At 41.5% G+C, this 20,455-nt stretch overlaps 1 protein-coding gene across 2 annotated transcripts in view; it reads left to right on the plus strand.

Annotated features, from left to right (window-relative positions):
- The window catches only part of FLT1 (fms related receptor tyrosine kinase 1), a 109,109-nt gene that overhangs the window by 52,744 nt on the left and 35,910 nt on the right, over positions 1–20,455 (plus strand). For both annotated transcript variants that reach the window (XM_042014178.1, XM_042014177.1), the window contains exons 12-13: positions 8,338–8,446; positions 15,680–15,970. In XM_042014178.1, the coding sequence (XP_041870112.1) occupies positions 8,338–8,446; positions 15,680–15,970 (400 nt within the window). The remainder of the gene's footprint in view (positions 1–8,337; positions 8,447–15,679; positions 15,971–20,455) is intronic.

Here is a 20,455-nt window from a genome sequence, read left to right on the forward strand (position 1 = left end):
AGTCTTTTTTGGAATAATTTCTGAAGAGCCAAGAGAATCCAGATTACAGAAGCAAAGTTTAAGAGAGATCTCAGTCAGAGACAGCAAGATGGGATTTATCCCAGCAGTGTTGATCATCTAAATTTTAGGTGTTAGTCTAAGTCAAGCATCCCTTTATGGGCCATGGGGAGATGCAGATAATTCCAAAGGGCGTGTGGACCTGTAGTCTATTGGTGTCTAATGTGGAAGAGAAAGCCAATGAGATTACCTTGCCAAGGGCTAAGGAGGGCTGTCCATCAGTTAAAGCCTTCAAATCAAGGGTACCCTAGATCAGCTCCACTTCCCTGGGATAGACATGAGACTGATTTGGTGTGGTTGGGTGGTCTGTGCTTCTGAGCAGCTCAGGTGAAGATGTACAATGCTATGACACTGTCACAGAGTCTGCTCTCACAGGTTAGTTTGGTTTGTGACAATAATACCTAAAGAGATTATAAATTTTAAAGCCTATCTTACTCTAGGCCTTTCACTTTTAGTGACACCAAAATGCTTTTTGTAATTCTAAGGGCACTGGGGTTATAGGTCTCTTTTCCTTGATGGCTTTTCAGTTTCCTGAATATGAAAATGGGTATAAACTGTAGTTACTCTCATGTCAAGGCCCTTTCACACACCGCAGAATAAACAGGGTTTTACATGCAGCCAAGAATCAGATCTGGGACTGCATTTTCTCCTGCTGTTATATTATTTAGAAAGTATCACAGGTGTTCATGGCACCATTCCAGCACATGGGAACAGCCTGGATCCCAGTGAGACATTTGCCCTATTTAGCTGTCCAGCTCTACGTGCTTAAAGATCAAGGCGAAGATGGGAGCAAACAGTTTCCTAGGGTGGACTATCATAGGAATGCACATGAAAAGTGAAACATAAGGAGGGATTTGAAGGAGGAAAGGGAAATCATTTCAGGCACAGGAAGACACCGTCTATTCCAAAGGGGGAATGATGAACAAGATGCAAAGAATCAGTTATTTTCCAGGAGTCATATAGCCGTGCTGTGGGTGCAGTCCTACCTGTTCACAGGGTGCAGAAGGAGCTGTCTAATGACCAGATCTCATTCTCCTTGTGTACCATGTATTTTGGAGACAGTGGAAGAGGAGTGGCTAAAATGTCAAAGCAACTTCCAGTCAACAGCAAATAAATTTCTCCCTGGAGGAAGATGCTAATAATGGGTCCTTGCAGCAGAACTGCAAGTCTTTGGCAAGCAGCCCTTTTTGAAAAATGTGCCCGGAAATGAACCAAGGAATGGTCTTTGCATGGAAGGACTTGCAGTGAAACTTACTGGTCCTCCCTGGTATTCCTTGTCTTTTTGCTATTTAGTTCAACTAAGAAAGGTCTGCCTTGTTTTGCCTTGTTCCTCCTGGTCTCTATGGGGAGCGGGAGGTTGGTGAAACAATCTCTTTACTCAGCTTTTTCACAGCTTTTCTAAAGTTTCTCTACTTCTGCTGCTCTTCCGTAGCTTTTCAAGCACAGCTGGATTGCTATTGTAAGTAAAAAATGCTCTCTATGCCCAGGCTCCTGGCCAAGCTGAGAGTTGCATGATTAGTGCACATACAGCTGCTCTAGAGCATCCAAGATTGTTCTTTTAAATCCCTGGGAGTCTATGGCTTTTTACTCTTTGCAGCCCAAGACTCACTCTCAGTCTCCCTGAGCAAACTCAAAGAGACAGTTCAGACAGAACCCTTGCCCATCTGCAGCAACATTGTGAGAGTGTTAATAGCACTGAGCTCACTGAATGCAGCACGTCATCACGAGTGCCTGTCTCTGATGGACTGCTACTGTGAGCAGTTCTACTCCTGCAAGCAGCTGTGAACAGCTCTCTGAGGCACTTCCACATCGGTGGTGCCCTGCTAAATAAACAGTGTCTACCCTGCTTCCACATCCCAAGACAGCAAGTGTGGTAAAAACAATCTCAAACTCAATGGAAACAACAAAGATGTAGGAGACAAAGAGGTAGGAAATGAATGAAGAAACTCAGAAAGTTTCACATTTGGGTTAGCATGAAAGGAGAAATGAGGGTGGTCACAGGATGAGATTATTGTAAGCAAGGGAAGAGATGAACAAGGAGTGATCAACAGGTTTCTTTAGCAATGAAGGTAGCTGCTTTCACCTTCCTAAAGTCATTGTGCCAGTTCCACATGTTTCCTGTATGTGCAACATCTAAGTGCTTCCAGTTTGGCTCTTTGCTGTGGTAGGTTGTTTGTTTGTCTGCAGTTATCAAGGTAGCCACAAGTATATTTTAAAGTTAGAAAAACCTCAAGCCCTGTGCCTGTGCAGTTAAAGTAGTGCAGGAAGCCTGCATTACATTATTCTTTGGTGACAGCGAAACTGTGACAACAGTGTTTTAGTAACATTTCCGCTAAAGCCTCTCTAAGCAGACATTGAGAAACTCGAGTGGTACAATGGAAGAACTTCGTAACACAAGCCATAGTACTTAATCATAAGACAAATCTTGAAGTGATTTGCTTCCCCCACCCAAAGTTTTCATTCTCGTTTTGTTGGACATTTCAGTGACTTCCTACAAAGCTGTGCTATTCTTAGGTTTATCGTGTAAACAGGTCACAGGCACTCTCCTGTCATTCAACTACTAATACCCATCACTTCTCAGTGTTCCCAGCTAAAGCTAACTGCTATGTCTAACTGAGGGCTAACACTGATTATTATTCTTTGCATGGTCAGTGTTCATTAGAATGTCAATCAGTGAATGATCTGCAATAATAAGGTACAAAGAGCTGGTGTGTTCATTGTTCCAGTGCATGCCATCAGAAGCAGTGCATGCATACAGGCATCTGTTCTCTCCTGAGCATGCGGGCACACACTAGCTTATCAACAGCTTTGGAAGCACTTGGTACACCTCGTACAAGGGTACAAGGGACAAGGTGCTGTAGGAGAAGTCAACAAGGATCCTGGGCATGGAGCATGTGCAGAAGACCACTAAGAAGGCAAGTTCCGATGGGGGAAAGCTAAAGCGTGGGCCAAGAAGAAAGAATTATAAATCCAAGGAAAGGAGACAGTAGATGAGAGGGTAGTTGAATACAGGGAAAAGTTGGAGGGAGTGGGAGAAAATCCTCTTGTTTTTGGGACCTAACCTATAGAACCACATTTTTGAGAACCTGAAATGGAACAGAATGTCCGTGACGGCCTCATGCCTCTGCTGCTAGCAAATGTTGGAGCCCCACTGACCAATAGAAGGTACCATGAAAGCTGGGTCTGTGTCACAGGTTATGCCTCCAGGAATTGTGTATAAAGGATAGTAATGCATGAAATTGGGGTTTACCATGCATATATGTATGTGTGTGTGTGTGTGTGTAAATATATATATATGGATGGATGGATGGATGGCTTTGTTTTCCACTGCATGAATACCTAACTGACACAAGTCTTTAGTGGCACTTGTGAATGACAAAGTCACTTGACTTCATGGAAAATGGAAAGTAATGGCCCTGTAACATGATTCTGTAAGACAAAATTTAGACTCACCCTTGTGCATCCCTGTCTTGGCTGGCAAAGATGGTGGTAGTTTTAAAAATTGTAACCCTCCAAAGCGGAGTGCTAGATAGTCACAGGAGTCAATCCTTCCTGGACATGACTGATAAGTGTAATCGTGCAAAATAGAATGGTTCCATCTCTCCTGCATCTTCTGTGCCAAGCCCTAAACATCTACCTGTCTTCCAAGTTCCCACATTACTGGTGAGGTGAAGAAGTCATGTGCTGTGTCTGTTCTCAGTCCTGACATATGCCAGCTGTCTGGCCAGTACATCTGTGCAGATTGGCCATCTGGAACCCAAAGAGGAAGAGAAAGCTGTTCAGCTCACTGCAGCAACGTTTTGATCTTTCTTCTCTACTCAACAGCTGGTTTTCATGAAATGCATGAGATCTTACGAGCTTTGACTTGTCAATAAGTTTTGGACAATGGATTCAAAAATTACCGAGCACGTGGGGGAGGAGAGGATACTGGCAGACAGATGGACAGGCTGGCAGGCAGATGAATATACGGACAGTATGATCTTCCTCAGAGCCCAGGCTAAAGATAGCACTGGGAGCATCACTTGCCTCTCTTCAGCACGTTGTAACTTCTCCTGGAGCCTTCCCGAGTGCTACTAGAATTGCTGTCAACACTCCGAAGTGAATCGTTGGGAGGCACCAGCAGAGCCAAGCCCTTGGTGAGATTAAAACCAGCAGAACTTGGGGCTTGCTGCTGCTGAGCTGCGCCTCCCTTCACTCCAGAGGTTGATCCCCTCCCTTGGAGCAGGAGGGAGGTGTGAATGAAGCACTGCCTTGCCCTGGGGAGGAGGGCAGGATACTGGTCTGTGCCTTGATTCTTTGCCAGCCAGCTGTGTCCCATGGACTGTTCCAGCAGGACAGCGCGGGGTGCAGAGGGAAAATGCAGCTCTGCTTGCTATATGGCAGCAGCTTGCAGAGATTTTTCTGTCTAACCTCAGGGGGAAAGTGGGTGCTCTCCTGCACATACTCATGTCCTCCTGTTGTGGATATTCTGGTGTTTCTTCTATGGTGGTCCTGAAGATGAAACGTGTTGACCAGATGTTTCGCTCTGATGCTCCTTGCCAACATGTGAGGCACGCAGATTGAATGTCTGTGGCACAAACAGACCAATCCAACAGTGCGGTACCAATCTTCAGATATGGGTCTTCCTAAATGATATTCCTTTAGACAAAGATAAATCCAAGTGTGTAAAGAGAGCATATTTTCATTTATTTCCTTTTTTTCTTTCAACAAATAGTCCTTCTTAAAAGCATAACTAGAAGGGAATCGGCAATAACTGACAGACTTGCACTAACCTGCTCTATGTTGAAAGGGCAGTGTTTTGTTTTGCTTTTTAAATGCTTGGGCTGTTTCAAGAAGTCAGGTCAGCAATCTCTGAGCAGAGCAAGTTTATGTCAGTGTCTACAGAGGCCTTCTGGGAGTCACATAAGAGCCAGGTTGCCAAACATTTTCTGAAGACTCCTTTTCCTTCTCTGCCATCAGCTGGAGCACTGGGAATCCCCTATCTCAGCTACTTTGAGAAAACAGAAATTCAAGCAGACCCTCCAGGGGAAAGTCCAGCCCACCCTGGCTCCAAGCGCAATGATTGTGTCAGCTGCTTTGTACTCTCTTTGCCTCCCCAGTCTTTTTGTCATCAGTTTCCACCACAAACAAATCTGTAAATTCTTCTTCCATCTCTTAGGATTTCTGCTTTGTGTCTCTTTTATTTGCCTGGCAAAGCAGCAGCAGTATGGGACTTATTTCCCTAGCCCCTGGTTTGAGATGAGCCTGTAACATAGTGCTTCAGCTGAGATGGTGGGAGTAGAAAAAAAGGACTAAAGGGCCAAAACTTTGGTGGTAAATGGGGTTTGTGGACAGATGATGCTCAAGATATTGAGCATGCCAGGAGGGATTTGCCTGTTCTGTCTGATCATGCCAACTCAGTTCAGACTTTCTGTATATAACATAGTTGCAAATCCAGAGCCTGAAACTCCCAGTTGTGATGCTAGACAATACAAGATTGCAAAAACTTTCGTTTCTTTTGCAGCAGCAGCTGTATAGAGGAACCGTGCTGCACGAACTGATCTCAAACAGCCATAGTTTCTCCATAAACAACAACATGCCATGCCTAGTTTCGTACACACTGTTTCTCGGGTGGGTTTTGGCTGGCATCCACAATGCAAAACACAGACAGCACCACTGGAGGGCTCACAAACTATTTAAAGAGATGTTATCTTATCCTTGTGACTAATTTATAAGCTAAAAGATTTACACAGAGACATGTTGTCTCTGAAATATTCTGTTCTGTTGCAAAGTCAGTCTTGCTTCCTCCTAGACACTGTGGCTTGCTCTGCCTTGGTCAAGTAAACATATCAGTGTGTGCTCTCTGGCACCAAGGCCTCCTGTGCTCATAGCATTTATTTCCCCTGCCTTCCAAAGAGACACTGCTTGCATGGGAGTTGCCTGTTGGAAGTGATCCTTGGCCCATGCTAAAGAGGTATTTGGGACCGTGTAAGTTGGTCAAAACCAAAACACTGCATAATAATAAGAAAAGGCATAGTCTGTAAGTCAGTGCAGTCATATTGCTTTAGCATAACTCTATGTGCTGTCCTCAATGTGATAGAAGTGATAAAAGTGATAATCACATCACAATGGGCTGAAGCAGTAAAACTCAAAATAGTATGCACAATTTTCCGTTAAAAAATAATACCTTATGGTATAAGGACAAAACGTATTCTGATACTTCCAAAACTTTTCAAACCTTTGGAGTAGTTGTGGGAGGGATAGTCAGCATGTGTTTTTCAGGCTCAGAAATGCTCTGCCTCTGTGTATAGTAGATTAAAGACAGGCGTCCTGGAGTCAGAGAGCAAGAGCTTCATTCTCCTTCACTGTGCATGTTAGGTCACAGTTGCTTCCTGGGCAAAGTTGCTGTGAGGTAATACCAGCTAGCAGAAAAAAGGCTATTTTTTTGGTGGAAAGTCTGGGATGGCAGAAGCAGTTTTTAACCACCCACATTAGCCTTCTGTGGCAGACATTGTGGGACTTCCTTCTGGTCTGAGTTAGTGTTGATAAAACAGATGCAGGAATCCTGGTGCTGGGTTCTGTGTCCACACTTTAAAAAATTATGTTTAGAACCTGGAAGAAATTCAAAGAGAATGGCAAAATATGGACAGGGCTGGGCCCACCCTTTATAATTAGAAATTTGTAGAGATCAGCCTACTGAATTTAGCAAAACAGGATGATTTTTTCTAAGGGCTGTAATTATCTATCTGGTATTACTGATCCTCTTTCATCTCACAGAAGACCCAAAAAGGTAGTTTAGAAAAATTATAGCTAGAAATGTTATGTAGTGTGTTAGCAGACAGGTAGTTGGCCACAGACACAGTTTAACAGGGTAGAGGTGCTTTTAGCATGACTTGTAGTGATTTTACCATAGTGCAGTCTTCTAAAACAAATAAGCCAAAATCAAATTATTTGCCTCAACTGTGTTTGCTCAAGTAGTAGGAAAAGTAATAGACTCTTTCTACTAAAGAATGATTTTTGGAAACCAGAAGATCTATGTTATTTAGGGGCTCAACAGGAGTTTGGAGATAGCTATGAATTCTCCCAGTAGGAGACTAAAGCAGGGCAAATGTCCAGTCAGTGTTTATGTTGAAATGTAGATAACTGGTCCTTATTTATTACTGCCTCACCCTCTTGTGCTTGTCTCTGAACTCCTGCAATCAGGCAGACTTAAAAGAATGTATTAATTGCACAGAACTTATTTTTAAGGTTTTTAGAAGAGTCAAACAATTCCAAACAGTGGGATTCTGAAGGCCCACAATTTCCTTTACCGTCCCAGCTTTGCGTGTAACTCCAGCCAAACCATGTTTTACAGAAGTAAAATGGCAACAGAAAGACATAAAATGAGGCTACCAAGTTGTAACTGGGAGCACATTACACTGATGAAGTCCGTGTTCATGCCTCATGTCTCAGCTCTGTAACAGAATGACATGTCAGTTCTTTCTGCATAACTTTACTCTTTTGCTTAGTGTCCGAGCCATTAGACCATGGCTTTCCATCACCCTAAAGGTATAACTCTTATTATTACAACGGTTTTTATGTTTCTTAAGGGCACATTAGGTGGTTTTGGTCCCTGGCTTTTCAAGGTCTTATCTTTCAAGTCATATAACTCCGAGAAAATAACTAGTGTGCTGGACCTCTTAAGATGGTGATAGAATATAACATAAATAAAACTGACACATTATTATTTAATTATAGAAATATTAAGTCCAAGAACAGAAAATAGTACAAAAGAGAATGGGTAAACATCTCTTTTGCTGCTGTTCTGTCTCACCTGACACATACGTGGGAAAATGAAAGAGAAAGCAAATGAGTTTAGTGCCAAACGGAGTGACTTTTTTCCCCCAGCGTTATCCAAATGCCTGAGGCATGCCTCACCTACTGCCTTTGCAGTCTGGCTCTCCTACAGGCTGCTTATCTCCTCGTGTGAAACACACTGTGTCATGCTTCATGTCTTGTAGATTACCATTACATCACCAGCGAGAGATAAATCAAACTCAAAGACACATTCAGAGATTTTTGGTCATGATGGCTTTGATGATATAAGGGTCACCCAAGGAGCTTGTTTCCTGTTATTCTTCTCCCATTTCCAAAATTGTATATGATGACATCTCCTTTAAATAGCCTCAGAGGTGCCCATCACTGAATGAATGGAAAGAGTGGATCTTGGGTCTGCCAGTGGTGAGACTTAGGAAAAAGAGAAGGCAAGCTTTAACTGAGCTCTTGAGCCGGGGAGAACTAAACCTCTTCTTTTTTTTGCAGACTGCTAGCACTCTGGTTGTAGCTGAAGCCAAATCCTCAGGAATCTACAGCTGCGTGGCATCCAATAAAGTGGGAAAATCTGAAAGAAATGTCAGTTTTATTGTAACAGGTAAGATCTAATCCTCTATAGATTCAAACATGTTTCCTGATCCTGGGATTATAACTGTTAGGCTGTTGTGGCTTTTTAATATACCATGGTTTCAGAATTGCTGTAATGTATGCACTCGTAAGCTCATACCATGCTTTTGGGTGATGCTGGTAGGTTTCACAGCAGCTGTTCTGAATTTCTAAGATTACCAAATTGGTGAATGACGCATTCCTCCATCAAGCATCAAGCATGACACAAATTACTCACAAATACAACAATGAGTAATTCCCCATTTTGGTTAATCTCTGCAGTCATTTCATATATGAAATTTTAGTGTATTTTCATCCACCAGTAAGCCAGTTTCATGTGTGACATTTATGATGTCTACAGCCTTACTCTGTTGCCCACCTGGATGTGTCACAACACAGCATCTAGAACAGTGCCAGTGTCTGCAGCCTGCATGATGCTAGAGATGTCTGGGGTACCCCTCACAGATCTCAGGGACAATGGCAACTTACAGATGTAAAAGAGTCAGGGTACAGATTACAGAGTTTTGTTTCCTCTTCTGAGAAAGACAGCCTTGAATGTCATTTGGACCAGGGCACTGAGAATTCCTATCGTGTTAGCTGTGTGCCTGAGTATGCTTTCTATTATTTTTGCATTACAAGATGTGTTTAGAGTTTTCACAAACAAATTATTTAATATTTTACTTCAGGAATTTCTGAAAAAACCCACAATGTGTTTTTGGGAATAACTACTGCATTGTTCAGCAACGTAAAGTCTGCGCATGCAACTACAAAGGATTTGTTTTCTGTCAAAAGTTTTGTTTTGTTTATAGAGCAATAGTTTTATAAACTTAGACTGTTGGCAATTTTCAGGGTAGATCATTAAAGAAATGTAATTCATTTGAAAATATGAGAAAAAGCAAAAAGGCTAAAATATTTAGATGCTTTAATCCCCAAATCATAATCTCTGGGATTTTTATCTTGTCATTCTCTTGTTTATAATTCTGATGAGTGATTTTAGTGAAACTCATTCTATTTCTATTCTGAGAGATATCAAAAGAGAAGAGACACTCACTAGATTTAGTAAAAAAAAAAAAAAAAAAAAGGAAAGCTACTTCACAAAGTGTTCCCCTCCCAAACTTTGTATTTTTTAAATATTCTGACTAGCTGAATCATAGAATACCAAGTTGGAAGGGATCTCGAGGATCATTTGGTCCAACCTGTCTAGGCAAAAGCACAGCACCTTGTCCAGATGGATCTTAAGAGAGTCCAATATTGGGGAATCCACCACTTCCCTGGGGACATTATTCCAATGGCTGATTGTCCACATTGTGAAAAATGTTCCTTTTGTGTCCAATCAGAATCTCCCCAGGAGTAACTTGTACCCCTTACACCTGGTATTTTCCATGCGTCTCCTTGTAAAATAGGAGTCCCCAGCTTCTTTGCAGGCACCCTCTAAATACTGGAACATGTTGATAAAGTCTCCCCTAAGCCTTTTCTCAAGGCTACACAAACCCAGTTCTCTCAGCCTCTCCTCATACAGCAGACTTTCCAGTCCTTTGATCATCTTTGTGGCACCTTTCTGGACCCTTTCCAGATTTTCCATGTCTGTTTTGTATAGAGGGGACCAAAACTGAATACAGTATTCTGGGTGTGGCCTGACAAGTTCTGAGTAGAGTGTCACGACTTCTTTGTCTCTGCTGGTGATGACCTTGCTGGTGCAACCCAGCAGCCTGTTGGCTTTTTTTGCCACAGCAACACACCGTTCATCCTGAGCTTGTTGTCCACCACAGGTTCCTTTCCACAGAGCTGCTGCCCATCTGAGTAGATCTGTTGACCCAGATGATCTGGTTTTGTGCTTCCAGGAGAGCACCCTTTCCTCTAACTGGTAAAATAGAAGAAAAGATAGTTTGGACACCTATACTTTTCTCTGGCACCTCCAGGATTTTGTAGTCTTCCTTGAATCTGCCCAGATTCCAGCTTGAGGTATCACTCTTGCTCACACAAAAGAGCAGCAAAGAATAATAGTCAGTGCTCCTGACAAGTTGTGGCACCTTCTCAGTAACATCTCCGGCCTTAGCTACCAGAAGGCAGCATAAGTCCCTGTCATGCCAGCAGATGGGCACCTTAGTGCCCCTAAACAGAGCATCACCCACTGCAAGCACTCGTCATCTCTTTTGTCGGTATCCACTGATGTGCTGCTGGTACAGTTTCACCTGGCAGGGTTCGTTTGTGGGTGTCTACAGCTGTTAAAGCTCCATGTCATAGCACACTTTCACATTTAGAAAGTGCCAGTTATCTATAAATATAGAAAATTGGTAAGGAGCATGAGAAGTATAAGCAGATAAGTGACACATAGGCAGGTTGTTTGTTAAAGTACAGAAACAAGCAGAATGTCTCCATGTTCTATTAATGGAAGTGACAAGAACATTTGCCACCTTGAAGATGACTCCTGTCCCCACTCTCAGTTTTGCTTTCATCCCTATCCTCACATTGTGTCTGTTTGGACATAAAGCTGAACAGCACATAGGTTTGCATAAATTAACATGCCAATGATAGTCTCATCTTTGTGTGGGTACTTCACATGAAACTTGGAGAAGTCACTGAGAGTCATTCACTGAGAATACTGCTCTTTCAATGTGCAAGATGCTGAATTTGGCCTTCTCTAACTCTTACTCCTCAGTTTTCAAAATATGTCATGGAAGATCCTGAAACCAAATGAAGCTGTACTTTGATGGACCCCATTCACTGTATCCAAGTCTCCCTTTCAAAGTTTTGATGGTGATTTTGAGTAGTTTGGTGCAGTGACATGAAGGAGTTAGTTTTCCTGCTTAGATCTAACATTCTCAAATCTTAACCAAGGATGGAAGGAAATCCTTCTCCTTGATACTAAAGCTTGCATGAGAACATGCAGAATATTGTGACTTTCCTTTGAAGAATCTTATATTGACTGGTGTTCAGAAAGAGGAGTGCCAGATTTGTTATGGCTTGGAATTTCTTAACTTCTTGACTGGTGGGAAGCATTCTTTATAGGGTGGTGAAGTTGAAATGCATTTGTACTTTGAGCTCCTGGAGCTGAGCACTTCAGTTGTGTGACATGGAAAGTCCTGATCATCCTCTGACACTCACTTGCATTGATCAAAGGCAGTGTAAATGATACTGCAGTTTGGTCCCTACAAAAATCCAGTTAGGCTCACCATAATTCTCCTCCATTGGGCTGAGACCAAACTGCCGTGGCTGGGTACAGCCTGTGTTTCACATCAAGAAACAAACACGTCCAGAATGTGCTGGAAAATGCACTGAGGGAGTAAAAACCTGAGAGCCTTAAATGCTGATGGATGTGAACAGGACACTGCAAAGTATTTCCTTCTGATGAGTCCAAAACCAATACTTCAGGTTTTGTGTGACAGCTTAGGGCTAGTTTATCTTATGTTGTTGAGTCTGCTGGCGCCATTTGAAGTCAGTCTGAGCCACACAAAAGTGTCTACAAGTAAGAGAAGTGTCTAAGCAGGAGGGGATGATTCCTTTTAGGAAAAGGAGCTGCTGCCCTCTGTAAAAGTGACAAGCCAGAAATTATTCCAAAGAGCAGATGGAGACAAAGCCTGTTCTTAACAGGAAGATCCCTTTCCTTGAAGGCAACCTCCCTCAGCCCTTGTCCTGAGGGTGAGAAAATGCACGTACTCCGGTGGCGTGGCTGCAGTGCTGTGAGGGGTCTCTTTTTTGTAGGCAGAAACCATTAGGAAGGTGGTGGAAGGCAGAACGTGTCCCAAGAGCCCTAGTTTGGAGCTGACAAGTTCTACTCCTTCAGGGAAAGGTAAACATAAGGAGATTAGTGCCAGGAGAGAGAACCTAGGAAGAACAAGCACTTTCTTTAGTTACTGTAAATATATTTTTTGGCTTAAATTGAAACCTGCCTATCTTTTCCTAGGAAGTTTGAGAGTGATATACATCATTTTATACACTGTGCCTGAGGGTGTATGACATGAAGACCATGGGCATCGGAGTAGCTTTCCTATGGCTTCTGTTAGAGGAAGAACATTTTTGGTGTATTGTCACTGACTTAGCTCTGAAAGCAAATTATCGTTCAAGACTCGAAAGTAGCTGTGAAGCTTATATAAAAGCAGTGTAGAAAGGTGATTTCTGAAAGCTCTCCTGCTCACTGGTATGGAAACAGTCTCTATAACAACACCTTTATGCCAAATTTAATTCTATTAGCCCCCTTTCCTCCAGCCTGCCCCTTTCCCTACATTTTGGGCTGTTTTGCTGGCACACAGCAGGCCTATGGGTGTGTTTGCAATTACAGAGGGTGAAACAGGAACAGCTCTGCCTTATCTCCCTGGTTTCCCAATGTCACTAAGCGCATTTTATTTTGAGATTCCTGATGGTGCTTGGTAAAGATAAACAAAATCTTCCATCAGGAAACCTGGGAGCTATTTCCACAGGAAGCTTCAAATCACTAAAGTAAATAAAACCCTTTTACATTATTCCCAGCCATGTTATTTAGCTAGCCTGAGCCTGTAACAATTGGTGAGAGGTGTCATATATTAGGAGGCTCGTAGCCTTTAAACAAATGATTCTTTTGGAATCCTGTGCATTTTTCTTTTGTCCCTAGATTTATTCAGAAAATAGTCTTCACAGAAGGCACATTGAGGAAGAGCTCCAGATTTGACAACATGAAAGTAGTTGTAACTGTATGATTCTGTTGGCACGCTATCCCTTTAGGCTAAAAATAGTTCATTTGCCTCAGTCCCCAGGGATCTTTGGTTTCATCCTGAGAGTTTTGCTTGGCTCTTCTTAGCTTTTACTGAGTACTGGCATCTTCAGAAGCAAAAATTACCACTATTTCTAACCTGGCTTTCCCAACACACATCAGAAGAATTTGAAATGTACTGTGAGTAAGATGCAGCAATTCCTTTCTTTCAAGTACTTACCCATATTCAAAATGTTGGCCATTTGATTGGTTCTAAGTGTATCTGAATTAAATGCTTTTTAACAAAATCAAGTGTAGGATTCACTTCTTCTAACTTTAAGTATCTCAGCCTAAGCTGATCATGTAGGATCTCTTTATAATTAAGCATGAGGGACCAGGATCTCCAGAATTTGACCCATCTGAAAGGGATGGTTTGCACTGCCCTCTGGAGAAGGCTGTGTCACCCCATGGGCTATAAACTTTTGCCCACATACAGAACACAGAACATCTATATTCAAGTAGATGTTTAGATTTTGGCAGCTGAGGCTAAATATAAGGTATTCTATGTATGAAGATGTTTCATCTCAATAGCACTTCCAGTCAACGTGTTCTTAATTGTGATCAGAATCTGGCACCACACACTCTTACATATGAAACAGGATCCTGATGGTGGTCACTCATAAATGAGTTCATGAAATTTGAATTTTTTTTATAGCTTTGTTTGACAGAGAGAGAAAACTGGTATCCCAGTGGAATGTTAAGTGGAACAAGTCAACCCACAGGCTTTAATACCCAGTCTAGTATTTTAGTGTCACAGCCTCCATTAGGTTGATCCTTGGACTGCACACCTGAACTACAGCTGATGACAGGCACACACTTTGCTCCCACTGCAGGGGCACGATGAGTTCAACCAGCAGAAATCAGGCCTCTCCCTGGAAGGCATCTACTGTCAGGAGAAATTTCAGTTCAGGACTAGCAGGAGCTCATTTACCCTCTGTTTAGCACTCAGGGCTAAATGTGGAAAAGAGGACATTAAGGGGAACAACTGATGCCCAGCTTCCAATAGGCAGGGAGCAGTGAGCAGGTTGTACTCATGGTTCCCCTGGGAGGCAAGGCAGCCCAGTTTGCAATATGGGGACTTAGGGAGAAGCTTTCTGATGGATCAGTCAATCAATGAGAGAGGTTAATGAATGAATATGTGGGATATTATTCACTTGAGAGCTACTTTTTACACATTCCTGCTGAAGTGACATCAAACCCAAAGCAACACTGGTAAGAATGAACTGAATGGAAGTCAGCATTAAGCTGCTCATGATCTAAGAAACAAGAAAAGAAGGTATAATTCTCCCTTACGAAAGAAGAAGCCATTCTTAGGATTTCAAGTCAAGTTTACAGCCAAGTGCCGTAGCAATTAGTAGTGAAAGAACAATTGAAAATAGCCACAGTCGATGTCACTTGACCGAGAAGGAAATGACTTTATCAGAATATTGGCTACAACTAAACCAAGAGAGGTTGCATTCTAGGAGTAAAACTTGGAAGTGCTTTCTCTCAGGAACTTACTTCTACTTTCACTGAGGTCAGTGGTGTAAGGGCCTCGCTGGAGGGATGAGCCCCAGGTGGAGGCAGCTGGGAGGCAGCTGACACCACCACAGCTCTGCACCACTGCACAGGTGGAGGAAGTTGCAAGTAACATTACAATAAACTGCAAACAGGACCTTTTCAAGTAGGACTTTCTACATTGTTGGCTAAATTATTCCTGCCTGAACCATCTGCTGTGAAGTGAAAACTTAAGCCATATCTACACTTAGTAAGTTGTTAGTGCAATGATCCTTGATTTCTGCCAGGTGAAAATACCTTTCACTTGCGTTTAATGCTGAGCCACCTAAACAAAGTATCTTCATCTGAATGCTGCCCACACACAGCTGGCCACCCAGGGCAGAGGGTACTGCTTCTGCTTACCTCTTGGGTGGCTGACAAGCTTTAAAGGTGGGGAGGGTAAACACCTCTGTTCCAAGGGAAATCTCAGGCATGTGATCACAGATGCTGTAATTTCTCAGGATTTGAAGCATTTTGAAGAAACAGACATACTTTATCCGAATACCTTCTGAATAACATGAAAACAATATGACCAAACATGATGAAATGCAGTATTTTTATACTGCCCTCTTGAGATTCCTTTTCTCTTATGCAGTTCACAAGCTGGAGCTGTGATCAGAATACTCCTCCTTTTTCATAGTCCCACTGCGCTGTCTTTAAATAATTCTGCTTTTGGTACCTTGTCCCAGTCTGTCTTGGCATAACATTTATACATACTTATTGCTTCCAAGAGCAACTTCAGTTTACACCAACTGATGTCTGAAGCCAAGTGTATCATAGCTCCAAGACAAATTATAAGAATAACTGGAGCCTAGTGTATGAAATGAAAGATTACACACTTGAGCAGGAAGACAATGACACCGATTAGTTCAAAGACTTCCTGATAAAGGGGAAAATATATACTGTGTTAATTTTGGCTCATTTGTTTCATATAAACTAAAAAGTGTTCTTGATTTTTGACAGATGTACCAAGTGGATTCCATATTAGTTTGGAAAAAATGCCCATTGAAGGAGAGAATTTGGTATTGTCCTGTTCGGCCAACAAGTTCCTGTACAAAGACATTGCTTGGATTTTACCGAGGACAGTCAACAATCAAACGAAAGCAAAAAAGTCTCACAACAGGGAGTACTCCATCACCCTCACTCTGACCATCAAAAACGTTTCCCTGGCACACTCAGGCACCTATGCCTGCCGAGCAAGGAACATATACACGGGGAAAGAAGTGCTTCAAAAGAAAGACGTTACAATCAGAGGTGAGCACTGCAACAAAAAGGCTGTTTACTCTCGGATCCTCAAATATAAAAGCACAAGGAATGATTGTACAACACAAAGCAATGTAAAACATTAAAGGACTCATTAAACAGTAAGAGATGTCTCATATCATCTTGATTTTTTTATTACTGTTGCTACCTTTCAAGCCCTGAGGTGGTGCTCATTTCCCCATGGGTTGGAAATAGGAGGAATAGCAAACAAAATCCTAACGTGTGAGCTTCCAGTTGAGTTCAGACGGGTGTTTTCTGCTTTGAAAAGGCACGTGGAAGCTGGGGTTTGGAAGATCCCCTGTGCTACATTTTACATGTCGTTATTTTTTCTCTTGCTGTCTCCTACTGAGCAATAAGGAAAACTTTGGATCAATCTTTTCTTCTGCTTTGATATCGGCCTCATCAAAAGTGTCAAAGCTGAATAAACTGATTAACTTTAAAAACTGCTGTTTTCAGTCAACAATGGACATTTAATAAGCTAACTTGAATGTGCAGAATGAGCACAATTCAGTTTGAGATTGACTGGACTATATATTTTTTATTTTAATCTGATCTTGATGGACTTATAAATATTACCTGCTGAGCAAGTTCTAATGCTTATTTATTTGAAATTATTTTCTACACTAAAGTACATTAATCTTAAAAACTATCTTCTAAAAGAAGTATGCAGGGAAGAAATAAAAATGTTGATATAATGCACAGACCTATCATATCATTTATAATAATGATGATTTTACAACTGACAGACGTGAACCATGTTTCTCCAAATAAATCCAGGTAGATTTCCAGTTGCTGTGTTGGTCAATTTTTAAAGTCAGTTCTGCACTAATGTAAAAAACTACTGATAAAAGTGTGAGTGTTGCTTCTGGCCTGAAGATTCAGGAGTTTGTAATGCTGTAATTATTTTATTAAGTGAGGAATGTTACACTAACACAACTGACAAGGTTTTAGCCAGCACAGTGAGTTAATACATTTTTAAAATACAAATTCAAAACTGAAGCCATTAAAAATATTCATTGCTTTTGGTATGCAAATGACAATTGGATTTATTATGGGGATTAAGAACCAGCCAAACTGCTGAAGGAGAATTAAGGGCAACCTGAGAATTCCTTGTGAGCATTTCCCCTTTTCTTTTCCTTTGTCATGATTTTGCTATGAGACGTTTCTGTGTGTTATAAATTCTGTATAAGGAAGAAGTTACTATTTTTAATAGATCTGATAACTTTATTTTTTTACAATACATAGCTTTTATTATTTTTGGTTACATTTACGATCGATCATTTATATAGCATTTACATAAGCCATAACAAAACAGACCACAATGACCAAAATAGCTACAGCAAAGGAACAAAGTGGCTGTGCTTTTAAAATAGAGGTTGACAACATGACAGTTTCTTGCGCTTGGGAACTCACCAGACTATTTCCTCCTTTAGGTATCGAGACCGTGTCCCACGGCTAAACTTGCCTTTCACGTGGGAATTGCTTTTGTCAAGTGTGAAAGGGTAAACAATAGCATTTCCCCATAATGCCAGTTTCATGGAGCCTAAAATGCCTAGAAAACAATTGATAACCTGGAAGTTGTCAGAGTAAAGAAAAGAATAATCATTTATATGTTGAAATGTCACCTATAGCCTACTTGTATACAGTAGCTCTTTTGTTCATTATTAACGTGATGGCTTCCAGAAACAATGTGTTCTTGCAAAGGGATCAGGCTCTCTTTTTTCCTAAAACATGCCTAAAATGCAAGTGAAGTCGTTGGTGACTGCTTAAAAATGGAGCAAGCGCACTCTTTAGCATTTGCAATTCTTCAGAAGAATTACAATACAGAACCCCCTTTTTTCCTAGGGTATTTTGTGGGAAGACATTTGATGGCAAGGTGGGTGGTGATGACAGGACGTTATGAATTTTCCATGGCCTTGGGAGCCGAAGCATGATGATTTGTAGCAGCCAGTTGCCAGGCAATATGAGTTTGGGTCAGAAAAAAAAGAGATGTGGCAATTAGACTGTTCTTCTGTGAAATTGTTGTGCATTGCAATGATGTATGTCACTGCTGAGTGGATGTCCCACCAGCCTGGTCTCAACCAGCACTCCGAGGGCCACGCTGTGCAAGGATGTCATAACATCCCAATGTGGCTGTCCATGTTGGAGGGCACAGAGAAAGCTCACTGGAAACCTTTGAGGAAAGCAGTTCTTGGTGGCAGGATAAAAACTACTGATTTTGATGTCCTCGGATGACTGGAGAATCTCATGGGTTTGGGGAGTTTCTCTGCCTTCTGTTGTGTAATATATTATTTAGGGAGAAAGGTGTGAATTATATTTCTTCTTTTTTTTTTTAAGTGTTTAAAATAAAGCTTGTATTTATATTTTTGTACTGATTAATAAAAAATAAGTGAACAGACAACATAATAGTAACAAAGGGCAAAAGTGGATGGAATGCAAATGTAAACCCCAAAATTAATGAATTGTAATTTTTTTCCCTTTGTTTGCTTTTAAAAATGCAAATTTCCCCTCCCTACCATCCCAGGTCAGACAAGTACTCTGACACCAGTGTTCTGTTCTCCCCTCTGTGACACCCCTGTCACTCCACTGGGCCAAATTCTGCCTACAATGAAGTTCCTCAGAGTAACTGAGAGCGGAGTTTGGCCAGCAAGGCAACATTTGCGGGCAAGCATAAAGGCTGGGGTCGGGTCCGGGGAGTTGCCCTGGGCACTGAGCCCCACGCTGTGCTGGTGGCCAGGCTAGCCCCTCGGCTTTGGAGTGAGCAGAGTGGGACATTGGAAACTGTCCCCTTTGGCTTCACTGCAAAAATGAACGGGAGAAAGCAGGTGGTTTGCAAAAGAGAATAATCCTCAGGTTGACCAAGTCCTTGAAAAATCAGCTGATTGTAGCAATTATTGAAAGTATGTGAATGATGACTTAAGTTTTAAGAAAAAAAGTTTTTCTTAATATGAAAACCCATCTTTAGTGTATGGCTATAAACAAATTAAAATTAATCACAACTCACAGAACGTGTGATTTGCCTTTGTTTTGTCATCTTGTCCACCTTCATTTTGGATGTCTGGGCTCGGGTGTCCATCAGGGACTGCTAATAAATGTGGAGTTCTTCTCAGCACATGTATGTGGATGTGCCTCAGACTGTACTTGATCATAGTGTTGTGAAAAATGAGAACTGAGCAAAAATTGAGGCGAGGTATCAAGAAGAAGAGGGCAGTCTTCTTGACTGCAAGGCAAATATAGTTGACTATGTCATTGTGTAGGTATGTGATGAAGAATTTATAGCGTCTCTCATAAGCAATGGTGTTTGGGAAGAGAGAACAAATTGTCTACTGGTCTCTAAACAACAAATATCACTGCCTGTGGAAATTATTGGCTTGCAGCTCAGAAAAGCCCAAAAGCCATAGTCATTGCACAGTCATGGCTATGTTGGGATTAAATTCAAGGGGTAAGGGCACAGAAAAGGTAGCCCACTTTAAAAGTGTTTTTAGTGCTGTGGGGCTCATGCACACTGCATAAGCTGGTTGTACATAGGGGTTTAATATTTCTGGACAGTTTTTATTTATGGCTGGTAACAGAATAATTATGAAGATGGAAATGGCTGATGGCTAATTTTTCTGTAAGGATAAAGAATAATCTTCCAAACACATAATATCTGAAATTTAGCTGATACTGAACTTGGTGTATTGGCGTCTGTTGCAGCTTCAAAGAAAATATTTGCAAAGAGTTGGTTTCTGCTTTGTTTTGTTTTGTTTCATATTTGGAAAGCGTGTATTACCATTGCTGCTCCTGGCAGTGTCCTTGAAGGGAAAGGTTGCAAATAATCAGGGAATTTGAGGGAATCTGCAGAGCATCTCCATCTATGACACTGCTCAGGAATCCTCCATCGCTGCTTTAAATGGACCAAAATACCAAAAATAATTATGTGAGAGTTGCAATGAGAATGAAAGATGTTGCCATATAATGTGCATAAATGTTGTAAGTACTTTGACCTTTGTCAGAACAGCCTTCGGCTCTGTATGAAGTGAGGGAAGAAGTGGCAAAGGGTTGAAATGATCATGAGATTGTTTTGTTTCTTTCAGGGATGACTTTAACATGATGTCTATACTGTGTTTTTGAAATGCTATGGTGTGGTTTGGCCAGGCCTGGTTATGTCCAGCCAAATACATGAAACGCAAAAGTGGAATAAGTTATGAAGACTTTGGTACAATTCTGCTGTGCTCATGGTTACTGGTTTTTGATTATGCGAATTTACTGGGTATGATTTGTAACTGTACTCTCTAAAGTAAGTAAATTATCAAAGTCACACTCATGGATGCCATGGTGTACGGAGCTGCAAGGTGCTATCAGCAGCACAGAGATACTCGGCTAACAAGAGTGTCCTGACGATTCTTCAAATCTTTGGTGTCACAGTTTGTTTCTTTTGATGATGAAAAACTGAGCTTTCATAGAAACTCATTGCTTTCGGTATAAACAAGCGTG

This window comes from Corvus kubaryi, unplaced genomic scaffold (assembly GCF_017639235.1).
Source record: "Corvus kubaryi isolate FWS band 111438036 unplaced genomic scaffold, C.kubaryi_AGA036_p1.0 split1-65, whole genome shotgun sequence".
NCBI lineage: Eukaryota > Metazoa > Chordata > Aves > Passeriformes > Corvidae > Corvus > Corvus kubaryi.